The 23,005-nt window shown below is 53.1% G+C and overlaps 1 protein-coding gene across 1 annotated transcript in view; it reads right to left on the bottom strand.

Annotated features, from left to right (window-relative positions):
* The window catches only part of LOC123351331 (proto-oncogene vav-like), a 55,615-nt gene that overhangs the window by 18,811 nt on the left and 13,799 nt on the right, over nucleotides 1-23,005 (bottom strand). Inside the window, exons 2-11 of the mRNA XM_044990603.1 lie at nucleotides 18,590-18,706; nucleotides 9,001-9,059; nucleotides 7,956-8,021; nucleotides 6,680-6,788; nucleotides 6,106-6,201; nucleotides 4,568-4,636; nucleotides 3,567-3,670; nucleotides 2,877-2,976; nucleotides 1,239-1,334; nucleotides 512-580 (exon numbers count right to left, since the gene is read on the bottom strand). Coding sequence (XP_044846538.1) covers nucleotides 512-580; nucleotides 1,239-1,334; nucleotides 2,877-2,976; nucleotides 3,567-3,670; nucleotides 4,568-4,636; nucleotides 6,106-6,201; nucleotides 6,680-6,788; nucleotides 7,956-8,021; nucleotides 9,001-9,059; nucleotides 18,590-18,706 — 885 coding nt within the window. The remainder of the gene's footprint in view (nucleotides 1-511; nucleotides 581-1,238; nucleotides 1,335-2,876; nucleotides 2,977-3,566; nucleotides 3,671-4,567; nucleotides 4,637-6,105; nucleotides 6,202-6,679; nucleotides 6,789-7,955; nucleotides 8,022-9,000; nucleotides 9,060-18,589; nucleotides 18,707-23,005) is intronic.

Here is a 23,005-nt window from a genome sequence, read left to right as displayed (position 1 = left end):
TTCCAGAGCAGCTACTTATAATTATTATTTTCATTACTATGGTTATTTTATTGTTATAATTATTCTGGGATAGATTTTATTATTATTACTCATTTTCAAATAATGATCCTAGACTAGCTACTTGGCTTTGTTATTAGGTAATTATTCCAGAATAGCTATTTCGGTCCATTTCCACGTCTCCACAATCCCTCGAGTCATTGAGATGTTTCGGAATCAACATTTTTCAGAATTTCCATTCTGAGGAAAATTTCAGCCTCAGGATGATGGTCCCCGTCCCCCTCCCCCTCACTCACAATGTCAGAATTTCCCCGGGGGAGGAAAGTCCCTCTTCCACCCAGCCTTAAACTTTCCTACCCTCACCTCCTAAGCATAAGTCCCTTTGATGCACACAACCACCTGCCAGGCCCGGGAGCATTTTGCACCAGCCCAAGTCTGGCAACCAAAACATTGAGAAACCCTCATGACTGTCCCAAAAGTTGACAGCACCCGGGAGACGCAGAGCCGGCCTCACCCGCATGGCATCCAGCGCCAGCCGCAAGTTCTCCTTTTCTGACGGCTCCACCGTATGTTTCACCAGCTCCTGGAGAGAGGAAAGAAACCGGGATGCATTTGACCAACTCAAAGGCATTTCTGGCTCCTCCAGCAGAGGGTGCCAGGGTTCCCCAGCTCCCCAGAGCGAAGCATCATGGGGCAGAGCCAGGAGCCCATATAGTGCTGGGTGCTGTACGTTATTTATTAGGTATATTACGGTAGCACCTAGGTGCTCCAGTTATGGCCCAGGACATACGTCCTGTACAAACAAAGAGAACATAAAGACGGCTCCTGCCCCGAAGAGCAGACTTTCTAGTCTGAAGCTGACCCCAGGCTTCGATGGAAGAGCTGGCCAGTCCCAGCTGGTACTGAGGGGGATTATATCATGCCGAACACCTACAGGTTTTGTTTTTTTCCGATGGTGGTCATTGTTCTGCCTATTTTATAGAAGGAAACTGAGGCACAGAGAGGGGAAAGGACTTGCCCATGGTCACACAGCAGGTCAATGGCACAGCCAGGAAGAGAACCCAGGAGTCTTGAGCCCCAGCCTACCCCCTCCTTTAGCCCACAAGACCCCACTCCCCTCCCTGAGCTGAAAATAGAACCCAGGTGTCCTGACTCCCAATCCATGACCCTTCTGCATAGACCACCCCCCATTGACCAGGGTCCTTCGTGCCCACACCCAGCTTACAGCCGAGGGGCCGTACCTGCAGGAGCAGATGGTATTTCAGCACCCGTTGCATGGGCACCATCAGCAGGTCACGCAGGGTGAAGCGCCCATTGTTGGCTCGCTGGGAGCATTCCTACACAACAGGATTGCAGGACAGGACAGCATTGGCAGGGGGAGATGCTCAGTGTGCTGAGGGCCAGGCCAGAAGGACCCACAAAGACTAGGGCCAGTCCTATGTGATGGGACCCTCATAGGGCCCCAGCTAGCTCCTGCATGAGCCAGGACTCTGGAACCCATCCACCCCGTGACCCCACAGAACCTCCTGCCGCGCCCTCTGAGCCCCTTGACCCTGCACCTCCTGCCACGCCCTCTGAGCCCCCCGACCCCGCGCCTGCTGCTGTGCCCTCTGAGCCCCCCGACCCCGCGCCTGCTGCCGTGCCCTCTGAGCCCCCCGACCCCGCGCCTGCTGCCGCGCCCTCTGAGCCCCCGAACCCGCGCCTGCTGCCGTGCCCTCTGAGCCCCCCGATCCCGCACCTGCTGCCGCGCCCTCTGAGCCCCCCGATCCCGCACCTGCTGCCGCGCCCTCTGAGCCCCCGACCCTGCACCTCCTGCTGTGCCCTCTGAGCCCCCCGACCCCGCGCCTGCTGCCGTGCCCTCTGAGCCCCCGAACCCGCGCCTGCTGCCGTGCCCTCGTAGCCCCCCGACCCCGCGCCTGCTGCCGTGCCCTCTGAGCCCCCCGACCCCGCGCCTGCTGCCGCGCCCTCTGAGCCCCCCGACCCCGCGCCTGCTGCCGTGCCCTCTGAGCCCCCCGACCCCGCGCCTGCTGCCGTGCCCTCTGAGCCCCCCCACCCTGCACCTGCTGCCGTGCCCTCTGAGCCCCCCAGCCCTGCACCTCCTGCCGTGCCCTCTGCGCCCCCGACCCTGCACCTCCTGCCGCGCCCTCTGAACCCCCTGGCCCTGCACCTCCTGCCGCGCCCTCTGCGCCCCCGACCCTGCACCTCCTGCTGTGCCCTCTGAACCCCCTGACCCCATAACACCTCCCGCCAGACCTCCGAACCCTCCTGACCCTGCACCTCCTGCCGTGACCTCTGAGCCCCCCGACCCTGCACCTCCTGCCGCGCCCTCTGAGCCCCCCGACCCTGCACCTGCTGCCGTGACCTCTGAGCCCCCCGACCCTGCACCTGCTGCCGCGCCCTCTGAGCCCCCTGACCCTGCACCTCCTGCCGTGCCCTCTGAGCCCCCCGACCCTGCACCTCCTGCCGTGCCCTCTGAGCCCCCCGACCCTGCACCTCCTGCCGTGCCCTCTGAGACACCCCACCCTGCACCTGCTGCCGCGCCCTCTGAGCCCCCCGACCCTGCACCTCCTGCCGTGCCCTCTGAGACCCTGCACGTGCTGCCGAGCCCTCTGAGCCCCCCAACCCTGCACCTGCTGCCGTGCCCTCTGAGCCCCCCGGCCCTGCACCTCCTGCCGTGCCCTCTGCGCCCCCTGACCCCATAACACCTCCCGCCAGACCTCCAAACCCCCCTGACCCTGGCACATCTGTCATGTCCTCTGATATCCCCAGCCTATTCCAGCTTCGGGGGTTCCCGTTAGCACGGAGGGATGTGGGGGGTGAGGCTATAGTTAGAGGATGGATGGGGAGTGGCTAGGATGATACAGAACCATGGCCCTGACCTCCAGCTTCATCCTCACGTCCATGCTGGCACCAGCCACTTGGTCCAGACACCGGCTGGCGGCTTCCACTTGACTGCAGTATCTGCCATAGAGCAGGAACCTGGGAGGGCAAAGGGGAGTATGGCCGTGAGCCGGGGGAGGGGAGAGAGAGCTGGAATGTGGCCCTGGCCAAGTCTGGAAAGAAGCCTTCACTTGTCTTCTTCCTGTCTCCACCCACAGCCAAGGGGAAGGAGAGTGAAAGAAAGAAAGAAAGAAAGAAAGAAAGGTGGGAACTCGGGAAGGAGGTGCTGGGAGCCCCGTATCCTGGGAACGGAGAGTGGGGGACACAGGGACCAGCTGTGCCCTGACTCCCTGGTCCCACCTCTGCTCTCCGAGTGCAAAGAGAGCTCCCACGAGGTGGTCTTAGCTTTCTTGCTCAGCAAGGGGAACCATGGGGGCAGGGAATACAGAAGTGGGGAGGGGGCGGTGGTGAGAAGGGGGCATCTCCACGGATTCTTCTAGACACTGAGCTCTCGGGGCAGGAAGGAGAAAGGGGAACCGACCCTCGCCCCAACAAGACGGTCTGGGTCAAGGGGGAGGCGGAAGAACATGTGGCTTCAGAGCATGCCCAAGTGACCCCACTAGGGGAAGCTCCTCCACCCCTCCCCAGGGGTTCTTCTCCCCACCCTCACCTTTCCGGACAAGCCTCACCTTTCCTTGTACTTGATAAAGACCTGGTAGAGGTTCTGGGCATTGCTGAAGGACAGGATGTTCTTCAGGTCATCCAAGAAGAATCGATGCACCTTCACGAGGTCCTAGGAGCGTGTTGGGGGGGAGATGGGGGGAAATCAGCTCAGAGCAAGTCAACCTGCCACAACTAGCTCAGTCACCAGCTATGGGCTGTACAGAAACATCACATGCACCACAAGTCCCATGCTGGAGTCCCAGGGGAGGCGGACTTAGATCTAGACCCCAGGATTAGACTGTGGAACCGCCCGGGACATGTGCTTCCTGGGCTAACACCTGATGTGAAATTTGCCCAGTCACCACTTATGGAGCAGGAACCCATTGTACTGGGTGCTGTACACTCTGTACAGAACAAAAATATCAGTGGGGCCAGATCGCCAGCGAGTGCAGCCCCACTGGAGTCAATGGGCCAGACTCTTCAGCTGGTGTTAATAGGATTCCCCTTGTTCTAACAACCAGGTCTCACTCCTATCCAGAAATAGAACCCAGGAGTCCTGACTAACAATCCCTCTTGATCTAACCCCTAGACCAGACTCCTTCCTAGAGCCAGGAATAGAACCCAGGAGTTCTGACTACTAAGCTAGCTCGTCCTAACCAGCAGGCCACACTCCCCTACCAGAGTCTTTCAGTTCTAGGAACCTACCCATGACCTACTGCAGGAGATAGGGTGACATTCATAACTACCCCTGCATGGATTGCCAGTGAAATTTGGATCCAGGGCCTTCAGCACAGGCTGCTGCCTTTTGAGATAAAGGAGCAACTCTATCCGCTGCTAGCAGTAGCAGGTTGTTATCCACTTTGTGGAACAGCCACTGGAATGGGGGGATATGTAGCACACACTGAACTTCTGAGTCACACAGTCCCCGAAACAGGGAAGGTGCATTAATGGGTGGTATTTAGCCTGGGTTTCCAGGCCGGAGCTTAGTTCAAGTCAGGAGAGGTATATGAAGAAGAGAGCAACTTACCTCGATGTTGATGAAAATGTTCTCCATGTCCTCGGGCTTTAGAAATCTCTGCAAGGGCTTCATAAAGTGCTGCAAACACACAACGGGGAGTCGTCACGCAGGGCAGACCTGTCTGAATCCCACGGCTCAGGGGCCGGATTCCACAGACAAACCCTGGCTGGACTTTCATGGAACAGACCTGGGCGGGGAGGTTGCTGGGACTGCAGATGGGGTAGTGGGCAAGGAAACAGCATTGTCATTTAAAGTGGCCACCTTTCTGGAGAGAGTAAAGCATGTGCCTCTGTGATTCAGGGATTCAAGGTCAAATGTGTACGCTAAAGGCTGAAGGTTAAAGTGGTCCAGGAGTTAAAGCTTCGTTCAATCCAAAGTTAAAGTGAGCTCAGTCTATTTAGCTCAACAAAGAGAAAGTTAAGGGGTGATGTGATTATGGCCAATAAGTACTGACATGGGAAACAAATAGTAGAGAACGGGCTGTTCTGTCTAGCAGAGAAAGGTCTAACATGATCCAATGGCTGGAAGTTGAAGCTAAACAAATTCAGACCAGAAACAAGGCGTAAACTTTTAACAGGGAGGGTAATTAACCATTGAAACAACTGGCCAAGGGTTGTGGTGGATTCTCCCATCACTTTTCAAATCAAAATTGGATGTTTTTGTAAAAGGTCTACTCTAGGTAGATCTCTTTGGCCTGCAACATCAAGGAGGTCAGACTAGATGATCACCATGGGCCTTTGTAGGCTTGGAATCTATCATTCTATGTCTCTAAGCTTGACGGTTAAAGTGATTCAGGAGTTAAAGGTTGGTCCACATTTTTCTGTTGACATTTTTTGGATGGAAAATTGGAGCGTTGACATTTTCATGGAAAGCGTCTGCCTTCCTCCAATATTTTCGATTTTTCTTTTTTGAGTCAGAAAACTGAAAAACGTCCAGCTTTGGACCAAAACTCTTTGAGGTGGTTTCTTTTCTTTTCATTTTTTCGTCAAAAACATGTCAGGTTTTTGATGAAAAAATCAAAATTGGTCACTGAAAACTGTGTTCTCAATTAAATGTTTTGCAGAACCCCCGGCATTTTTCTACCAGCTCTGGGGGAAAGCTCCTCTTCTCCTTAGGTATGGTGAGAACTAGCGGACTCATCCCCCATGGTGGGGCAGGTGTCTGTGTGGACTGAATCTGCCGCGTCTGGAGCTAAAAGCTGGTCGTAGAATCTTTCATATGGCTACATATGGTGCAGCCACTAAAGGGCTATACACTCTGTAGTCACTGCCTCCACCCCAAGTAGCACCATCGCAACCTTTGGCCTCATGCCGCCATTGGCTCTGACCCTCTTTCATGCCAACCTGGCCTTTTCAAGGGTGTCCGCCCAGCTCCTGCCACCCACGCAGCCCTCCCATTAAGGGGGCAGGGGAAGCCAAACTGAGATGAGCCCCTTGTTTTCACCATGTCATACCTCTGCCTATGTCACCGGGGGAACGGTCCGCACCCCCAGCTGGCCAAGTGGCCAGCAGAGATGGCAGGACTGGTGGGCCGCCCACCTGCCGTACCTGATAGATGGATTCTAGTGTGTCTGTGTATTTCTCCTCCGTCTGTCTGATTTCTTGAAGGCAGCAGTTCCGCTTATCCAGCTCTGTCATCTTCTGCTGCAGGAAGACACAGTGCAGATACTTGACATCCAGTAACCTTAACCCCGGGGGCCATATGCCCAGCTGGAGACCCCACCACCCTCCCCAAGCTAGTAATCGAACCCAGGGGCCCAGACTCAAAGCCCCCTCTACTCTAACCACTAGACTCCAGCTCTCTTCCCAAGCTGGGAACAAAGCCCAGGAGTGCTGACTCCCTCTCCTCTCTGCTCTACCCCCTGGACCCCACTCCCCTTCCAGGAGTCCTGACTGCCCTCCTCCTCCCTCTACATCTTACTCCTCTACCAGAGCTGGGAACAGAACCCAGGAGTCCTGACTCCCAGCCCCTGGCTTTGACCATTAGCTCACACTCCCCTCCCCCGAGAATGGAACCCAGGAGTCCTAGGATATCTCCACATGCTGAATACCTCAAGCCACCTTCAGGGTACAGCCCACTCCAGCAGCAGGGACTCAGCAACGCATCCTTCCTGTTACTTACTGGCATGACAACCGGCTCCGACCTCATCAGGTCTTCGTAGATTTCATCTCCTTCCGCCTCCTCATTCTCCACGCAGTCGTACAGGTCGTCATCTTCCTCCACCGTGTCACTAGGGAGTTGAGAGCGAGAAGGAAGCTCAGTGCCCTGGACCGGGTCTGACCCCTTATCTTGCAGAACAGTCCAGATGTTCAAACTCAAGGGCCAAAATTCAATATTTAGGCACCTAAATAAGTGGTCTGATTCTCAGAAGTGATGAGTTCCCCCAAGGGTTCCTCAACACCTTCTGATTAATATCTGCACAGACCCTGACTGAGATCAGGGCCCCCTTGTGCCAGGCGCTGCCCAGACTCCCACTGAGATCAGGGCCCCCATTGTGCCAGATGCTGCTAGGGTTGCCAGGTGTCTGGATTTTGACAGGAACACCTGGTCAAAAAGGGACTCTGGTGACTCCGGTCAGCACCACTGACCGAGCCGTTAAAAGTCCAGTTGGCAGGACTAGGCTCGTTACCTTGCTCCCCGGCCCCTAGATGTAGAGTTGGCCGGGGGGCTCCATGCAGTGCCCTCCACCCCAAGCGCTGGCTCTGCAGCTCCCATTGGCCGAGAACGGTGGCCAATGGGAGCTGTGGGAGCAGCACCTGCAGGAAGGGGCAGTGCGCAGAGCTGCCTGGCCGCACCTCCTCCTAGGAGATGAGGGACATATTGCCGCTTCTGGGAGTCGCCTGAGGTGAGCACCAAGATTGGGGTCCCCCTTGTGCTAGGCCAGTGTTTAATTTGTGCCAGGGCTGAGCCCCGGCGCCTCTGGGCCCGGCAGTTCAGAGCTCCGGCGCCTCTGGGCCCAGCAGTTCAGAGCCCCGGCGCCTCGGGGCCCGGCAGTTCAGAGCCCCGGCGCCTCGGGGCCCGGCAGTTCAGAGCCCCGGCGCCTCGGGGCCCGGCAGTTCAGAGCCCCGGCGCCTCGGGGCCCGGCAGTTCAGAGCCCCGGCACCTCCAGACTTGCCACATCAGTTATGAATGTAAAAAAATGGCTTGAGCCCCGGCACCTTTTTCATGACAAACTAAGCACTGTGTTGGACACTGCACAGACACATAATGAGAGAGTCCCCGCCCCGAAGAGTTTGCAATATAAACAGGCAAGACAAAGCCAAGAGCGTAGTCTCCATTTTCCAGAGGCAGAGTCGCCCAGTGGAAAAGCAGGGAACAGGACCCTTTTGAGTGCCAAGCCAATGCTCTTTCCAGGTCACCCCCTGTGGCTTTTGGTGACGACGCAGAGGGCACTTACTCAATCTGATCCGAAAGGTCACCGTAAATGTCGTTGTCCGCGACGCTGTCCTCGGTGGGGAAGGGCCTGAAAGAGGACAGAGCCGGCTCGTGATCAGGTTATAACGCGGGCAAGCCTCGTTCACGAACGTCTCCTCTCCTCTCTGACCCGTTTTACCCTCGCTGCCCCAGGTCCCAGCGGCACAGGGCTGCCCGCATCCCTGCCCCTGTCATGGAGCTGATCAGCCAGAAGGGGTCACTCAAGAGGCTGTCTGTGGGCAAACATCGACCGATGTCATGGTCAACCAAGATGGCCATTTACTAACCACATGACCACCACAGCTGATAACTTCTAATTGAGGGGAAGGGCTGGGAGGCAGGACTAGGCCCTCAGATATGGTTTGATGGGGAACAGTTTTCCTGTCCTGTAAATATTAGAGTTGAAAAATTTTCCCATATCGAATTGGGGACAAAAAGCTGCAATCTTGAAACTAGACCTGCATTGAGAAAAGTAAGGTTTTTTTTCATTTCAGGTGCATTGGAATGTTTTATTTCAATCATTTCAAATGTTTTGTTTAGACCAGCCAATTAAAACCTTTTTTTTAAAACCTGTCTAATTAGCTTCAATCTCCCAATGAAAAGTTGTTTCCAACTGGAGAACTGGGATTTTTCCATTTTGAAAATGTCCAAACGACACATTCTGACCATCTCAAAACTTTCTTCCGAGTCAGAAAGAATTGGGCTGACTTTCACAGCCAGTTTTGGAGTCAATGAATCAGCATTTTCCGATGAAAAAATGATTTATTGGAAAATTCCTACCCTCGATATCACCCAGTGTGGGACTCTGGATCCCTGGGTCCTGGATTCTAGACCCATGAAGGCTGCCTGATTAGGGCCATAAACTAGGATCCTTCTCAGCAAGGAGAGGCCACGTGATATTAATGAACTACCAGGCTTATTATCCCATCTACCAACACATTCCAAAGAGAAATGAAGCCACCCCACATATGCATATTCCAATTCCTTGCTGTAGCACTCAGCCGGGGTGCGTTGCCAACCTTACTTACATGATCCCTTTGGACTGAGCTATCTGAGTCCATGAGAGAATCGACAAGGTCTCGATCACCTGGGAGGGGAGAGAGGGGCATGTTACATCAGTGGACAAGATGGACAACTGCAGGGGTGGCAACAGAACCGTAGTGAGGGTGAACTGGACCCACAGAACCCGGATCGGAACTCCCCAAGGCTCTGGGAATGCAGCATTGCACCTTGAGAACGTTAAACTGAGAGCAATGGAGAGTAATCCCCCACCCACTGAGCGCAATGGAGACTCCCACTCCCAGGGGAGCTGCTGAATGCTCAGCACTGTTGCAAATATGGCCCCTTGGTGCTAAACCCCAGGGGTTTCCGTGCCCTGGGTTAAAATGAGCAGCAGGCTGGGGATCTTCCCAGGATTTTCCCAGCCCCAAAGCCTGTTGGGCCAGCTGACCTCAATCCCCAAATGTGTGGCTTTCCCAAAGTACAAAAATAAAAAAACAGAAATGTCTCTGTCCAGGGAGCTTTTATTCCAGAGAACAAGAAAGAACCAATGTAAAGTCTCCATGAAAGCGAGACGAACATGTACTCAGAGACGCAGGGTCTCTCACACACAAAGCCCCTTTGTAACACCCTGCATCTGGACTGCAACACAGAACAATAGCCGCCCAGCAGCTGTCTCTGCAGACAGATAAGGAGAACCCTCCTGGACACAGATCTTCTTTCAGGCACCATATATCGTACAAACAGCACCCCAATTATCTGGGGGCTTTGGGTGCTCCCCACTAACCCAAGACATTCACATTCTTGGGCTTCTTCTCTACACGTGGTTTAAAGGACTTTGTGACCCTTGGATTGAAAGGGGCAATATAAATCGATATTGAACTCCTGCTTCCAGAGTGCCCCCTGCTGCTGTGATGGGGAAAGCACCACAAAACCAAAGCTGGAGCTCCTCAAAGGCCAGCTGGGGACACCCACTCACTTCTCAGGAACCATTATTTATTATTGTTATTATATATTTGTGTTATAGTAGCACCTAGAGATCCCTGCGCGAGATCAGCCCCCCTATCCCATTGTTCCGGGCACTGCACGGACTCCCACTGAGATCAGGGCCCCGTTGTGCCGGGCACTGCACGGACCCCCACCGAGATCATGACCTCACCGTGCTGGGCACTGCAGAGTCACAGTAAAAGACAGTCCCTGCCCTGAAGAGTTTATAACCTAAATAGACAAAGGGTGGGTGGGGGAATAGAGACCCGAGGGGGGAAGCGACTTGCCCAAGGTCACCCAGCAGTTCAGTGGCAGGAAATGCTCCCACCCTTGCCCCCGAACTCTGGGGCAGTTCTCCAGACGCGCAGCAGCAGAGCTCTATTGAGGGTTACTTGAATTGTGAGCTCTGTGGAACAAGGAACTTCTTTTTGCTCTGTGTTTGTGCAGCACCTGGCACAGCAGGTCTTTGGTCCGTGACTTTAATAATTCTAGGCTCGACCCAGCAACACCGAGGTGACCCTAAGGGATACGCCAGGGCATCTAAACTGACTATTCCAGACCCAGAACGATATCGCTGTGCTGCAGTGCGACATGGGAGCCCTGCAGACGTTGCCCAGCGCGCTGGTCCTGCCAAGCAAATGTTGCAGCACTGACCGCCTGCCTTCTTCCCTAAGACGGAGCTGGAGCGTCGGGGCTGGCTGAGGAGGAAGGGAAGTGAGTATTTGGGGTGCGTATGGTGGGGCCTAACTCGCACCGTGGCTCCGGACGACTCTCCAAGATGGCTGCCTCATGAGCCAAACTCCCAAGTGACTCCAATCTAGGGTTGCCAGCCAGACAGTCCAGGCTTCACCCTTGTGTGTCCGGGTGCCATTTGGCAAGCCCTGAGGTCCTGCTTTTTGGTCGCGGGTGGGGGGAAGGTGGAGCAGGGGCTTTGCGGAAAGAGGCGGGGCCTTGGGGGTCCAGTTACCAGCCATTAGAAAGGTGGCATCCTACTCCAATTAACGCCAAAAGGGGGCCAGGAGCAAGGGGGTGAGGCGTGATTGGGCACTCAATGGTCCACAGGCATCTTAAAGCCTCTCAAAGGGGGCAGGGCAGGGAGGAGAAAGGGGCAATCAGAGATAAGCTCTGTGTGATATCTTGGGACATTTGATCTGTGGTGCAGGTTATGTCACCTCAGATCGGCCTGTCTGGGAGGAAGCACAAAACTCTCCACTTCCTTCTTGGCCAAGACTATTTGACACACTATTTGACACACTCTCGGGCGTGCTGGGGGAGCTTTTCCCTGTTCAGCAGGGTTCATGGGAGGCAGTTCCGGGGAGGGTGTCACTGTCACACAAGTCACTGAGAGGCAGCGGGGAGGTTGATTTACTAGCAGTGACCATGAAGCCTAGTGCATGGATGGGGGGCTTCAGGGACAGGCAACAGGAATGATCAGGAGCCTGGAAGAACTCTCCTATGAAGAGAGATTGAAGCGAACAGGAGGCAAATATACGGATATAGAATAAGGGATTCATAGATTATAAAGCCAGAAGGGACATTGAGATCAAATGTGACAACTGGAGAAAAGAGAGGGGGAGTTAGACCAGCAAATGTTAAATGTTTTGGAAGAGAGAGAAACTCATCAGGGCACAAAACAACCCCTCACTATTGGGGATTAAGAGAAGATTTTCCCGAGGGGAGATTATCCCACGTGAGCCTCTGCAGCGTGTGGTGCTGGCCACTGTCTGAGGCAGAATATGGGACTAGATGGACTCTGAGTCTGACTGTTATTGTTATTTATTAGGAATATTATGGTAGCTCCTAGGAGCCCCAATCTTGGCCTAGGACCCCATTGTGCTAGGCACTGTACATTATTTATTAGGTGTATTACAGTAGTGCTAGAAGCCCCAGTCATAGATCAGGTGCTAAGTGTGCTAGGTGCTGTACAAACATACAACAAAAAGAAAGTCCCTGCCCCAAAGAACTTTTTCAATCTGGCAGTTCCTATTTCATTTCCCCAAAGCCCAGTAAACTAGTAGCTCTCTTCCCTAGGTGCTTATCTGACCCCCACCAGTGTCATGTCCGAGCACCTCACAATCTTTACTACATTTACTCCCACAACACCCCCTGGATGGCAGAGCAGGGCTGTTATGCCCATTATACAGATAGGAACTGAGGCACAGAGATTTGCCCAAGGTCACACAGAGAAGCTGTGGCAGAGCAAGGAATCTAACCCCAGGCTCCTCAGCACTGCTCTGTCCTCAGCATCATTGTAATAAGGGAATGTGGAGCATCAGCTGTTCTCAGCGTGCATGGGAAAGAGACCCCAGGTCAGGCTTCAACCTCTCTTCTGAGGCTGCCAGTGTGGGGTGGGGCAAGATCAGTGCCAATTGCGAAGGTTTGGGATGCGGCCTGCTAGGATCTGGGCTGAGGCCCAGCAAACTCACTCCCACCAGCTTCTAATCTACTCTCTACACATATCCTTACAGAGGATAGCTCAGTGGTTTGAGCATTGGCCTGCTAAACCCAGGGTTGTGAGTTCAATCCTTGAGGAGGCCACTTAAGGATCTGGGGCAAAAATTGGTCCTGCTAGTGAAGGCAGGGGGCTGGACTCGATGACCTTTCAAGGTCCCTTCCAGTTCTAGGAGATTGGTATATCTCCAATTATTACCTTATTACCTTATATGCAGCCAGCTCCACTGTCGCCAAGGTCTCAAAATGGAGCAAACTGAGCCCGTACCTATAATAGTAACAGCTAGTTCTCCTGGAGCACTTTTCATCTGTAGATCTCAAAGCCCTTTTCAAAGGAATCCGTATCACTATCCCTGCTGTACAGGTGGGGAAACTGAGGCACGGAGGTGCGGCAGTGACTTGCCCAAATTCATCCAGCAGGCCAGTGGCAGAGGTGAGATCCCCAGAAAAAGGAAATTACAGGACAGTTCAAACATCAAGCATGGGATTGCAACTGGCAATTTCTCACACGCTGACCTGGGCATCCTCCATCCCAAAGAGGCAATTCTCCATAGTCTAAAGGGGGAAACTGAGGCACGGGAGGTGGGGGCAGGGAAGCAATGTGCTTGCAGTCGTGTGATGAGTCAGTGGCAAAAATGGGAATAGAACCCAGACTCCCAGGCCCCCTGCTCTAACCACTTGAGGCCACTCCCCTCCCAGAACTGGATTTAGAACCCAGGAGTCCTTACTCCTAGCCCGCCCTGTTCTAAACCCTGCACTCCCCTCTCAAAGCTGGGGAGAGAACCCAGAAGCAGCTATTAGTCAAAACTAACTAACAAACGCTAGACCGCGGCACATAGGTAAGGAGACCATCGATCCATAGTTGGAAATGCCAGGCAAATAGGAGGCAGCTTGCTGAGTGGACAGCCCAGGGGACACTGAACCAGGGGATCTCCACAGCTTTCAGCATGAGTCTCTCCAGCTTCCACTACAGAAGCAGCTTCATTGCAGCTCTAACCAACCCACCATCTCTGTGGCTCAGGCACCGAACGGGGGACACGTAACACACTCTGAGCACCCGAACCCCCTCCTGGATGGAATCGGAACTGGGTCGACTGTGTGTGTGTCACATAAGCCCTATACTGCCAACAGCAAATGGCATTTCTGCCACTGCGCAGGTATCAGAGGATGACCTATAGCAATAATAGTATCATCTAGCGCTTTTCATCTCAAAGCACTTTGCAAAGGAAGCTAGGTTTGTTATCCCCCATTTTACAGAGGGGAAAACTGAGTCACGGGGAGGCAACATGATTTGCTCACAGTCACTGGCAAAGCTAGCACTAGAACACAGGTCTCCCAGGTCAGTGGTCTAACCACTAGACCACACTGCCTCATACTATCAGACTTTTATGGCCCCAAATATCACAATGTCTGAGCACCTGACTCTCTTTAATCTGTATTTATCCTCCCACAATCCTGGGAGATAAGGCAGTGTTATGATCCCCATCTGATAGCTAGGGGAGCAGATGCACAAGGAGATCTGCCCAAGGCCACTCAGGAAGCCTCTAGCAAAGCAGGGCCTTGCACTCAGCTGGGCAGTGAGTGCTCTAACCATTGCACCATCCCATCCCCGAGTCTCAGATCTGAAGCACCAGGGGTCTAACTTTGAGCCTCCACCCCTGTCACCGGGAAGCCCTCATCCCCCATGACCCGCAGCAGCATCACAGTACGCGGCCAGTACGTGACACACGCACCCAACCATTCAGCTCTGTGAAAGCCAGAGAAAGCTGCTGGCCCCAGCTCCTCTTCCACGCCCCAGCAGAACAGAAACTGAGCGAGCGGCCCAACCTCGACAGGATGCGAGATCTAAAAGAAAAACCACACACGGGCTGCAGCGCCAGAGCCGCAGAGACACAGCAAGCGCGTCTCGTGTGCAGTGAGAACGCGGCCTTCGCAGATCCACAGATTTTGGGACCAGACGAGACCATTCGAGCATCAGATCGAAGCTTGAGCCCAACCATTTGCGTTTGTCTAAAACATCTTCCAGAAAGGCTGTATCTGAAAACCTCAAGAGATGGAGAATCCACCACTTAACTGGGGAGTTTCTGGCAATGAGTACCCCCCACACACTGTTTAAAATTGGTGCCTTGTTTCTAATTTGAATGAGTCTGGCTTTTCCCTTCCAGCCGCTGGTTCTTGCCGATCCTTTCTTCAATTGATTAAAGAACCCTTTAATAGACGGTATTTTTCTTCTGCATCCGGGGATACGTTGTCTACACTGTACATTCTGGTATGTCTACACTGCAGTCAAAGACCCATGGCACAACCGTGGCTGGCCCAGGTCAGTTGACTCGGGATTGCAGGGCTGTCAAATTGCAGTGTAGATGTTTGAGCTCGGGTTGGGGGTGGGTCTCGGAGCCCAGGGTCCAGCTTGAGCGTCTACACTGCTAGTTCTAGCCCCACAAGCCCGAGTCAGCTGGGCCAGGCTCTGAGCCTTGCCGCCCTGGGTTTTATAATCGCAGTGTAGACGTCCCCCAAGCCTGGGCTCTGATTCAGGTTTGAGCCCAAGCCCCCCTTTTGTCTACACACAGATCAGTCTGACTCAGGTCAGCAAGCACTCCGCACCTAGACCCCTTTTAGGGGGCTGGGTCAGAGCCGAAGTCCTGTGGTGACTTGGGTCCAAGCCCTGTCATTTTGCAATGTGGACGCAGCTCAAGCCACAGATCCAAGTCGTGCAGTGCGAGCCGGGTCCAGCAACTGGCTTACGATGCAGTGTGGACAGTCAAGCTCGGGCTGGGAAACACTTTGTCCACAAACCTGGGTCCCACAGACCTGGCCTTCGTGTGCAGTGTAGACATACCCAGTGGGGTCAGGAGGGCTAGCGAGCCAGCTCTTCTTGGGGAAAGGTGGACACTCCCTAAAGAAACATTTCTCACGTGTGGCCACCAGTGGCTTTACGTGCGGCCACGACAGTCTCCTGGGCGGTGCTGGGGGGGTGGAGGGCAAGGCATCACGCGCCCCCCCCCCCCCCGCTTTGTTGCTCCTGGATGCGCCGCCCTGCACGGCCTCTGGAGAGAGGTGGGGCATAACGGTGCAGGAGCAAGGTGAGTTCTTATCCACGTTGCAGGGCGGGGGCTGGGGGGCAGGCTCCAGTGGTGGGACTCCGGGAACCTGGCAATGGGGCCCCAGGCTCTGACTGTGGGGCAGCGGGTACTGACCCCTGACCCTGGCTCTGGCCACGCGGCCCTGACCTCCAGCTGCGGGGCTCCTGCCCCTGATTCCAGCTGGGTGGCAGCAAGCGCTGGCCCCCGGCTCCAGTCCCAAACTCCAGCCACTCACCCCTGGCTCCAGCCACGCACCCCTGGCTCCAGCCACGCACTCCTGGGCTCCAGCTCCAGGCTCTGGCCCTGCAGCAGCAGGCACTGGCCCCGGGCGCTGACCCACAGCTCCAGCTGCAAAGCAGCGGGCTCCGATCCCTGGCTCCGGCCATGCGGTTCCTGTCCCCAGCTCCAGGTTCTGGTTGTGGGTACTAAGCCCCGGCCCTGGCCACATGGCAGCAGATATCAGGCCCTGGCTCTGGCCACACGACAGTGGGGCTCATCTTCCCTCCTCCCCCCGGCCCCCCCCGGACCCAGCTGCCTTCCTGGCCTCCCATCCATCCCCTGCATTGCGGGCCCCCGCTGCCTCCCCTTTCCATCCCCCCACGCCCCATCCAGAGCTTAATAGGTCCTGGGACTTGCTGCGGAAAGTGATATTAACAAACATGCAAGTATCACTTTTCACAGCAGACTTACTAGGGATCTGTGAAAAGTGCTACTTGTATGTTTGTTAATATCACTTACCACTTTTCCTAGCCTCCCAGGTAGCTACTAAGTGTGCTGTGACGTTAACAAACATAGAAAGGTCACTTTTCACAGCAAGCCCCAGGACCCATTAAGCCCTGGATGAGGGGCCAAAGCGGGAGGCAGCATTATCTTTGTTACTGAGTCTGCCAAAAACCCCTACAAATATAAATGACAGTGATCTGGAGGTGACTCTGTGCATATTTAATTGTTTTTCCTAAAGTTAATTAAGTGTTTTAGGGGGGAAAGTGTCAGTGCGGCCACCAGTGAGAGTTGGTGGCCACACACTGACGCCACCAAACAATTGCTGTGAGAACCCCTACCCTAAAGGGAGCCGATTTATTGTCCAACAAATACGTACGCAAAGCACTTTACAATAGTGAGCCATTTACTCCATTTTTTAGTTGGGGAAACTGAGGCACAGAGCAATTGTAGCATCTTCAAGGTCTCACAATAACAGAGTCAGGAATAGAACCCACAGCTCGTGAGGGTTAGTCCACTGCTCTAGCCACTAGACCATACTGCTCGGGGAGGCAAGTGGCTTTCCTTGAAGACTCCTTGAATGCGGTCAGGCTTGACAAAGCCCTGGCTGCGATGATTTAGTTGGGAATCGGTCCTGCTCTGAGCAGGGGGTTGGACTAGATACCTCCTGAGGTCCCTTCCAACCCTGATATTCTATGATTCTATGTCCCAGCCTTGCAATGGCCTTGGCTGCACTGATAAATTCAGTATGGCCAGCCCCAAGCCTTCAAAAATCAGGAGCCAGGTTCCAAAACAAGCACCAGATTGTCTTACACATCACAAGATTAAAAACAATAATACTCCATTTGGGGTTTTTTCCAGATCTTTTGTTCAGAAAAGGGAAAAATTCAATAAAAAGTTGGACAATTATTTTTAAAAAAAGTCAATAATAATTTTGGTAAAAATGTCACTAAAATTTTCACCCCCAAATTCATCAATATTTTCACTTTTTTTTTCAAATATTGTCCCCCTAACTCACTAGTATTTCTTGAAGATTTTTATTAATATTTTCCCCCAAAATCTTTGTGCATTTTCCCAAATCTCTCCTCCCCCCAAAAATCACTAAAAGTGTCCTGAATATTTTCAGTAATATTGCCACACAATTTTCCACCAGTATCGCCACCCAAAAGTTCACTACTGTTTTTATACACAAAAGCCACTTACGTTTTCAAGAAAATCTTCCCTAATATTTTCATGACAATTTTCAGCATTATCGCATAATTGGTCACTAAAGTTTCCACCGACATATTCACACACAAAAAGTCACCCCAAAAAAATCACAAATATTTTTTGTGCAAATGGGTCTGTTTGGATCCATGGTGATATTTTTCACCAAATTGGTTCACGGCTTCTCAAGCCGTGCTATTTAACCACTCATTACGGCACCTGCTAAGTGCTAGCGGTGACTCATTGAGGCTGGGGTTAGGGGGCAGGGGAGCAGGGTTTGGGAGGAGTCTGACTCTTTCTGAAACTATTTGAGAAACCTCAGGTGTAAAAAGAAACTGAAAAAAACCAAAAACAGGTTCCACTTCTCTCGTGTGGGTGGATGGGGGAGAGGCAAGCATGGGGCACTGGGTCTCACTATGGCACACTAAACACACAAAGGGCCCATTTATTCGGCTGTGGGCAATGGTTATACTGTACACTGTCTAAACAGCAGTGGGGGTACGTTAGAACAAGGCGTGGAGCGGATGGGAGTCAGGACTCCTGGGTTCTATCCACAGCTCTGGGAGAGGGGTGGGGGCTAGTGTTTGGAGCGGGGGGGGGGCACCAGGGAGCCAGGGCTCTTGAGTTCTTTCTCCAGCTCTGGGAGGGGAAGGCAGTGGGGTGTAGTGGTTACAGCAGGGAGGCTGGGAGTCAGGACTCCTGGGTTCTATTGCCAGCTCTGGGAGGGGAGTGGTGTCTAGTGGTTATGGGAGGGGGGTAGCACTGGGAGCCAGGTCTTGTGGGTTCATCACCAGCTCTGAGAGCGAGTGTGGTTAAGTGGTTAGAGAGGGACACTAGGCGTGAGGATTTTTGGCTTTACGGCTGATGCTCTGTGCAGCCCTTTGACAAGACAGTTCCCCTCTTTGAGCCTTAGTTTCCCCACACGCCATCTCAGAGTTGAGAACAAGATTGGGGAGTTGTTCCCTGCTCTGCCACCGACTCCCTGGGGAACCGTGGGCAAGTCATTTAGCCGCCCTGTGCCTCGTTTCCCCACCTTAACACGAGGACATTAGCACTTCCCTGCCATGCAATGGGGTTGCGAGGAAAAATGCATTAAAGACTGTGAGTCGCCCAGATGCCACAATGACGGGCACCAAATAGAAACCAATCAATAATCCAACCAAAGACTGACCTTCCCGAAATCCCGCACGTCGAAGAGATCGAAGACTTCAAAGAGCTCGTTCTTGCGCAGGCCGAACTTATCGCAGCAGGTGGAGAGGAAGGTGCGGATGTTCTTGAGACACAGGAACTGAAAAGGAAACAGGAGTTGATGCTTAATCTGCGAGCTCATTGGGGCAGGGACTTCCCTTTTATGGCCGCATGCCTGTGGCAGCCCCATAGGGCCCTGATCCCTGACGGGGGGGGCCAGGGGCTGCTGCATTACATATGCATGGTAATAAATTAGGGGCGGCAGGCCTTTTCCTCACCGGTGCCGCCTCTGTGCTGGGTCTGGTGGCCACCAGTAAAGCAGCATCGTATCCCACCATTCAATCCCCAGGACATGAGCCTGCTATGGGCCGGCTCATCTGCTGGAGCCCTCAGCTCGGCCCCTGTCTTGGCAGCCTCTGTGCAGGGTTTGTCAAGGGGAGAGCAGAACTCGAGAGAGGGGGATCTGGGAATGGTGACAGGGCAGTCCCAGGAGACAGGAAGTCGGAGGGTCAGACAGAAGGTCTGGCTAGATTTGCCTGGCTTAAGAAGGGTTAGTGGAGCTCTGAGGAAGGAAGCCTACAAGGCTGAAGAGAGTTCAGCTTGGCTTCCCGAGTCTCAGCAACTTCCCACATAGACAGAGAGTGGTGGGCTCTGGGGGGGGTGGGGGTGGAGTGGCTTGGGTGGCCACTCCAGCCACCCAAGCAGCAAAGGTTGGTGCTGGGAGATGACATCGGACATAGCCAGGTCATGACACAATATTTGCAAATGAAGAAGACGCTTAAGACAGAGCGACACAGATAGGGTGAGATGAGCAGTTTCTGTGCATAAACCTGTTTCTTTAATGCTTCCAGCTCCATGTTGGATTAGATTTGTTCTTAGTGTAATAAATATGATGCTTTATTTTCACTATCTGCAAGCCTATGGCCTAGTCTACACTAAACACTTAGGTCGACCCAGCTACATAGCGCAGGCGTGTGAAAAATCCACTCCCCTGAACGGCGTAGTTAAGCTGACCTAACTCCTAATGTAGACAGCACTAGGTTGATGGAAGAATTCATCTGACCTCCTGTATAAAACAGGCCATAAAACTTCCCCAGAGTAATTCCTAGAGCAGATCTTCTAGGAGAAACATCCTCATTCCCAGAGACTTGGGCCCAGACCATCAGAGGTATTTGAGCTCCTAACTTCCACTGAAATCAATAGGAATTGGGTGCTGAAATACCTTCCAGAAGCTGTGCCTCGGGGACTGCCTGGGGGCAGCGAAAAGGCTGGGGGGGCTATCAACCCCTTCCCAATCCCTGCATTCTGAGGCCCTGCCTGGCCACTGGCATCATTTAGAGCAGCCTCAAGGCTGCTCTAACACTTCCTCTGCTCCACTAGGAAGCTGAAAATAGCTGTAGTGCAGTACGTTCTGGCCATGAGGCTGGGAACACGGTAGCTGTAGGACTCTTACTAGTTCCACACTGGTCCCCTCTGTGGGGAGATTCTCAGGGGGGCTGTTTCCACCCGCTTTAAGGCCCCTCTATGCTGCACCAGTGTAGCTACACCGGTGGCTTAAAAGTCTGAGCCTTGAAATAGACTGAGAGGTGTCTCCAAAGCACTGTGAGGTCTCAGTGGTTAGATGCAACCCGTGAGACATTCAAAGCTGGCCTGAGATTTGTGTCTACTAGTTGCTCCCAGAAGAGATGGCTTAGACTCCTGGCCTGCGTGTGCTCTGAATGCAAAACCCGCGTGGTGCTGCTGAAACAGCTAAGCTTCGGCCCTTCATTGTAGCCGGTCGGAGCTACCAACTCTCCCAGGGGATCTGCTCTTGGAAGGCTTGAAGGCTGAACCGAAGCTAGACTGGATACAGGTTTTCCCGTCTTGTGAAAAAAAATTGAGATTCCAAACAATTTGCGTGTCCCGAATTGGGTGAAAAGTCAAAAACCTTGGAAATGTTATGGAATGAATTTCCAAATCTTTTCTCTCTTCGGGCTGATTGAAATGTTTCATTTCAACTTCCCCCATCTCGTAAATTTCAAAACAAAAAGGTGTTTTGACCCTTTCCTGCAAAAACTTTCATGGGATTGGCATTTTGACAAAAAAGTCTCGTCCCAAAACTCCTGAAAAACCTGAATACAAAAATCCATTCGGGGCAATCGAAACAGTTCCTTGTGATGATTTCAAAATGTTTCATTTCCATTTAATTTTTTTAAATTCTAATCATCTTAAATTTTGAAACCAAAAGTCATTTTGAGCTGGAAAAAAATGGAATTTTCCATTTCGAAGCATTTTGAGATTTTCAAAACCATTTTTTCCCCCCAACATTTTTTCCAACTGAGAAATTTGTCAGTATTGATCCTTTCCCGTGGAAAGTTACGACTGGCATTTTCCGACACAAAAAAAAAAGCTTAACTGGAAATTCGTAGCCAGCTCTACCCTATACCTTCCCACATGGACACCACCATGCAGAACAGGGCACCATCACTTGAAGAATGGACAGTGGCAAGGGGACGTATCCTCTTCCATTTGCCGACCTCAAATCCCTCAGGAGACCCTCCACCTTGACCTCAGTCTTTGGCACTTCAATTTCCTTGATCATCTGCCCCATTATCCTGGTGTCCCCAACCCCTACACAACATGCGTCTCCCCAGCCCCGCCCCGGACTTCCTGTCTCCCTCTCCAGGCCACGCCCTCTCCCATGGCGGTTAGGCCGTTTCACACTTTAACCACAATTGTCCCCTTCCTGCCAACTTTCTCTCTCACGCGGCTCCATCTTACCTCGAGTGGCAGTCTGGGCTAGTGGATAGGGCACCAGGCTAGGGCTTAGTAAACACGCGTTCCATTCCCAGCTCTTCCACTAGCTTACTAAGTGATGCTGGGCAAATCGCTTCGCCTTGTCGTGCCTCAGTTTCCCCTCCCACCTTGAGACTATAAACCCTTTGGGGCAGGTGCTGCCTCATGTGTATACAACACCCCCACAGTGAAACCCTGATCTTGGTCAATATCTCTAGCTGTTACTGTAATACTCAATAGCTTCATGAACCTGCTTTCCCATCTTATAATCTTGGGAGTCATCCTTAACCTTCCGTGTCTCCTTGCATTGCTGTCCCCTTCAAAAGTTTGCCAGAAGAAGCCCACTTTCCTGTGGTGTAAAGGAATAGGGTGGTATCCCTTTAAATACTGAGGGAGCCCTCTGATGGTGCACACTATGTTCCGTGTTTTAGAAGCCACCAGAAACCAGCCAGAGCAAGCGGTGTGGCCGAAGCCGGGCCTTACGTGTTTGTATATATGCAGTGAACACAATAGGTTATTTGGTTATGCCCACACGGTTCCTTCACAGTCTGTTTTGTGTAAAGAGCAGAAGGCACAACACGTGGCCTGGGAGCTCATCCTCCGAGATTCAGCAGAGATTTGAGCTGAGCTCTGCTGAAAACCTGGCCACCTAGTCCGGTGCCTAAGTGGGAGCCCAGATCTTTGGAAATCTGGCTCCAGTTTGACTAGGAGCTCAACACAGGTCACCAGTGGATGGCCTGGTGTTATGCAGGAGAGCAGACTAGATGATCTAATGGTCCCTCCTCATCTGAAAATCTATGGTGATGAATTTCATTCCCCCGCCCTCAGCCAGTGAATTGGAGACCTAGATATAAAAATTCCAGACCACCATGGCCAACAACTCCTCCAAACACCTGCTTCTGCTGTTCATCCCCATTGAGGTGGAGGGTCACACGCTGGCTGTTGCAGAATGGGACCTATGACACATACTTGGACAGATCTTACATTTCAGCCATGATGCAACAGGCTTTTTAAAGCCTCAACGTGGCTGCCATAAGACCAGGCTGGGAATTTTGACAGGGTCTCCATCCATCCTCCCTGCAGCCCAGGCAGGAAGCTGTCAGGGTCAGCAGATCAGGAGAGAAGATCTACTGGTGGACTGTCTTTGCAGCTATCCAGCTGCAGTGGTTCATCACATCAGCTCCACTGCTATGGCTGCTCCTTGAATGGCCTTTACCCCAAAGACACAAAAGCCTCCAGAAATGATCCGGGCAGTACAGATTCATAAAATAGCCTTTTTGCCGTTCTAGGCAAATGGTCCAGGTTTAAGGTTTGCATAACAAATTGTGTGCGTGTGTGCATGGCATTGTACTATTGGGTTATCCGGGAGAGGGGGCGGGCGGAAGCCCGCCCCATGCTAACGGATCCCCCCCCAGCCTAAGGGGAGGATCCACAGGGCCACGGAAACCCACTAAGTGCGGGGGACAACTAATAAAAGAACAGGGACAGGAGCGAGGTCAAAGGGTCATAAGGAGGGAGCCTGATGGGGACACCGAGCAGAGAACCCCAGACAGCGCCCACTGCTCCTCGAAGGCGTCAAGGGAGCCAGCGGACGCCGCCCAGAGGAACTCCGCCCGGAGACGTG

The sequence above is a fragment of the Mauremys mutica genome, chromosome 17, assembly GCF_020497125.1.
Source record: "Mauremys mutica isolate MM-2020 ecotype Southern chromosome 17, ASM2049712v1, whole genome shotgun sequence".
Taxonomy (NCBI): Eukaryota; Metazoa; Chordata; order Testudines; family Geoemydidae; genus Mauremys; species Mauremys mutica.
The sequence above is the reverse complement of the archived record's forward strand: the minus strand, read 5'-3'. Positions and strand labels throughout refer to the sequence as shown.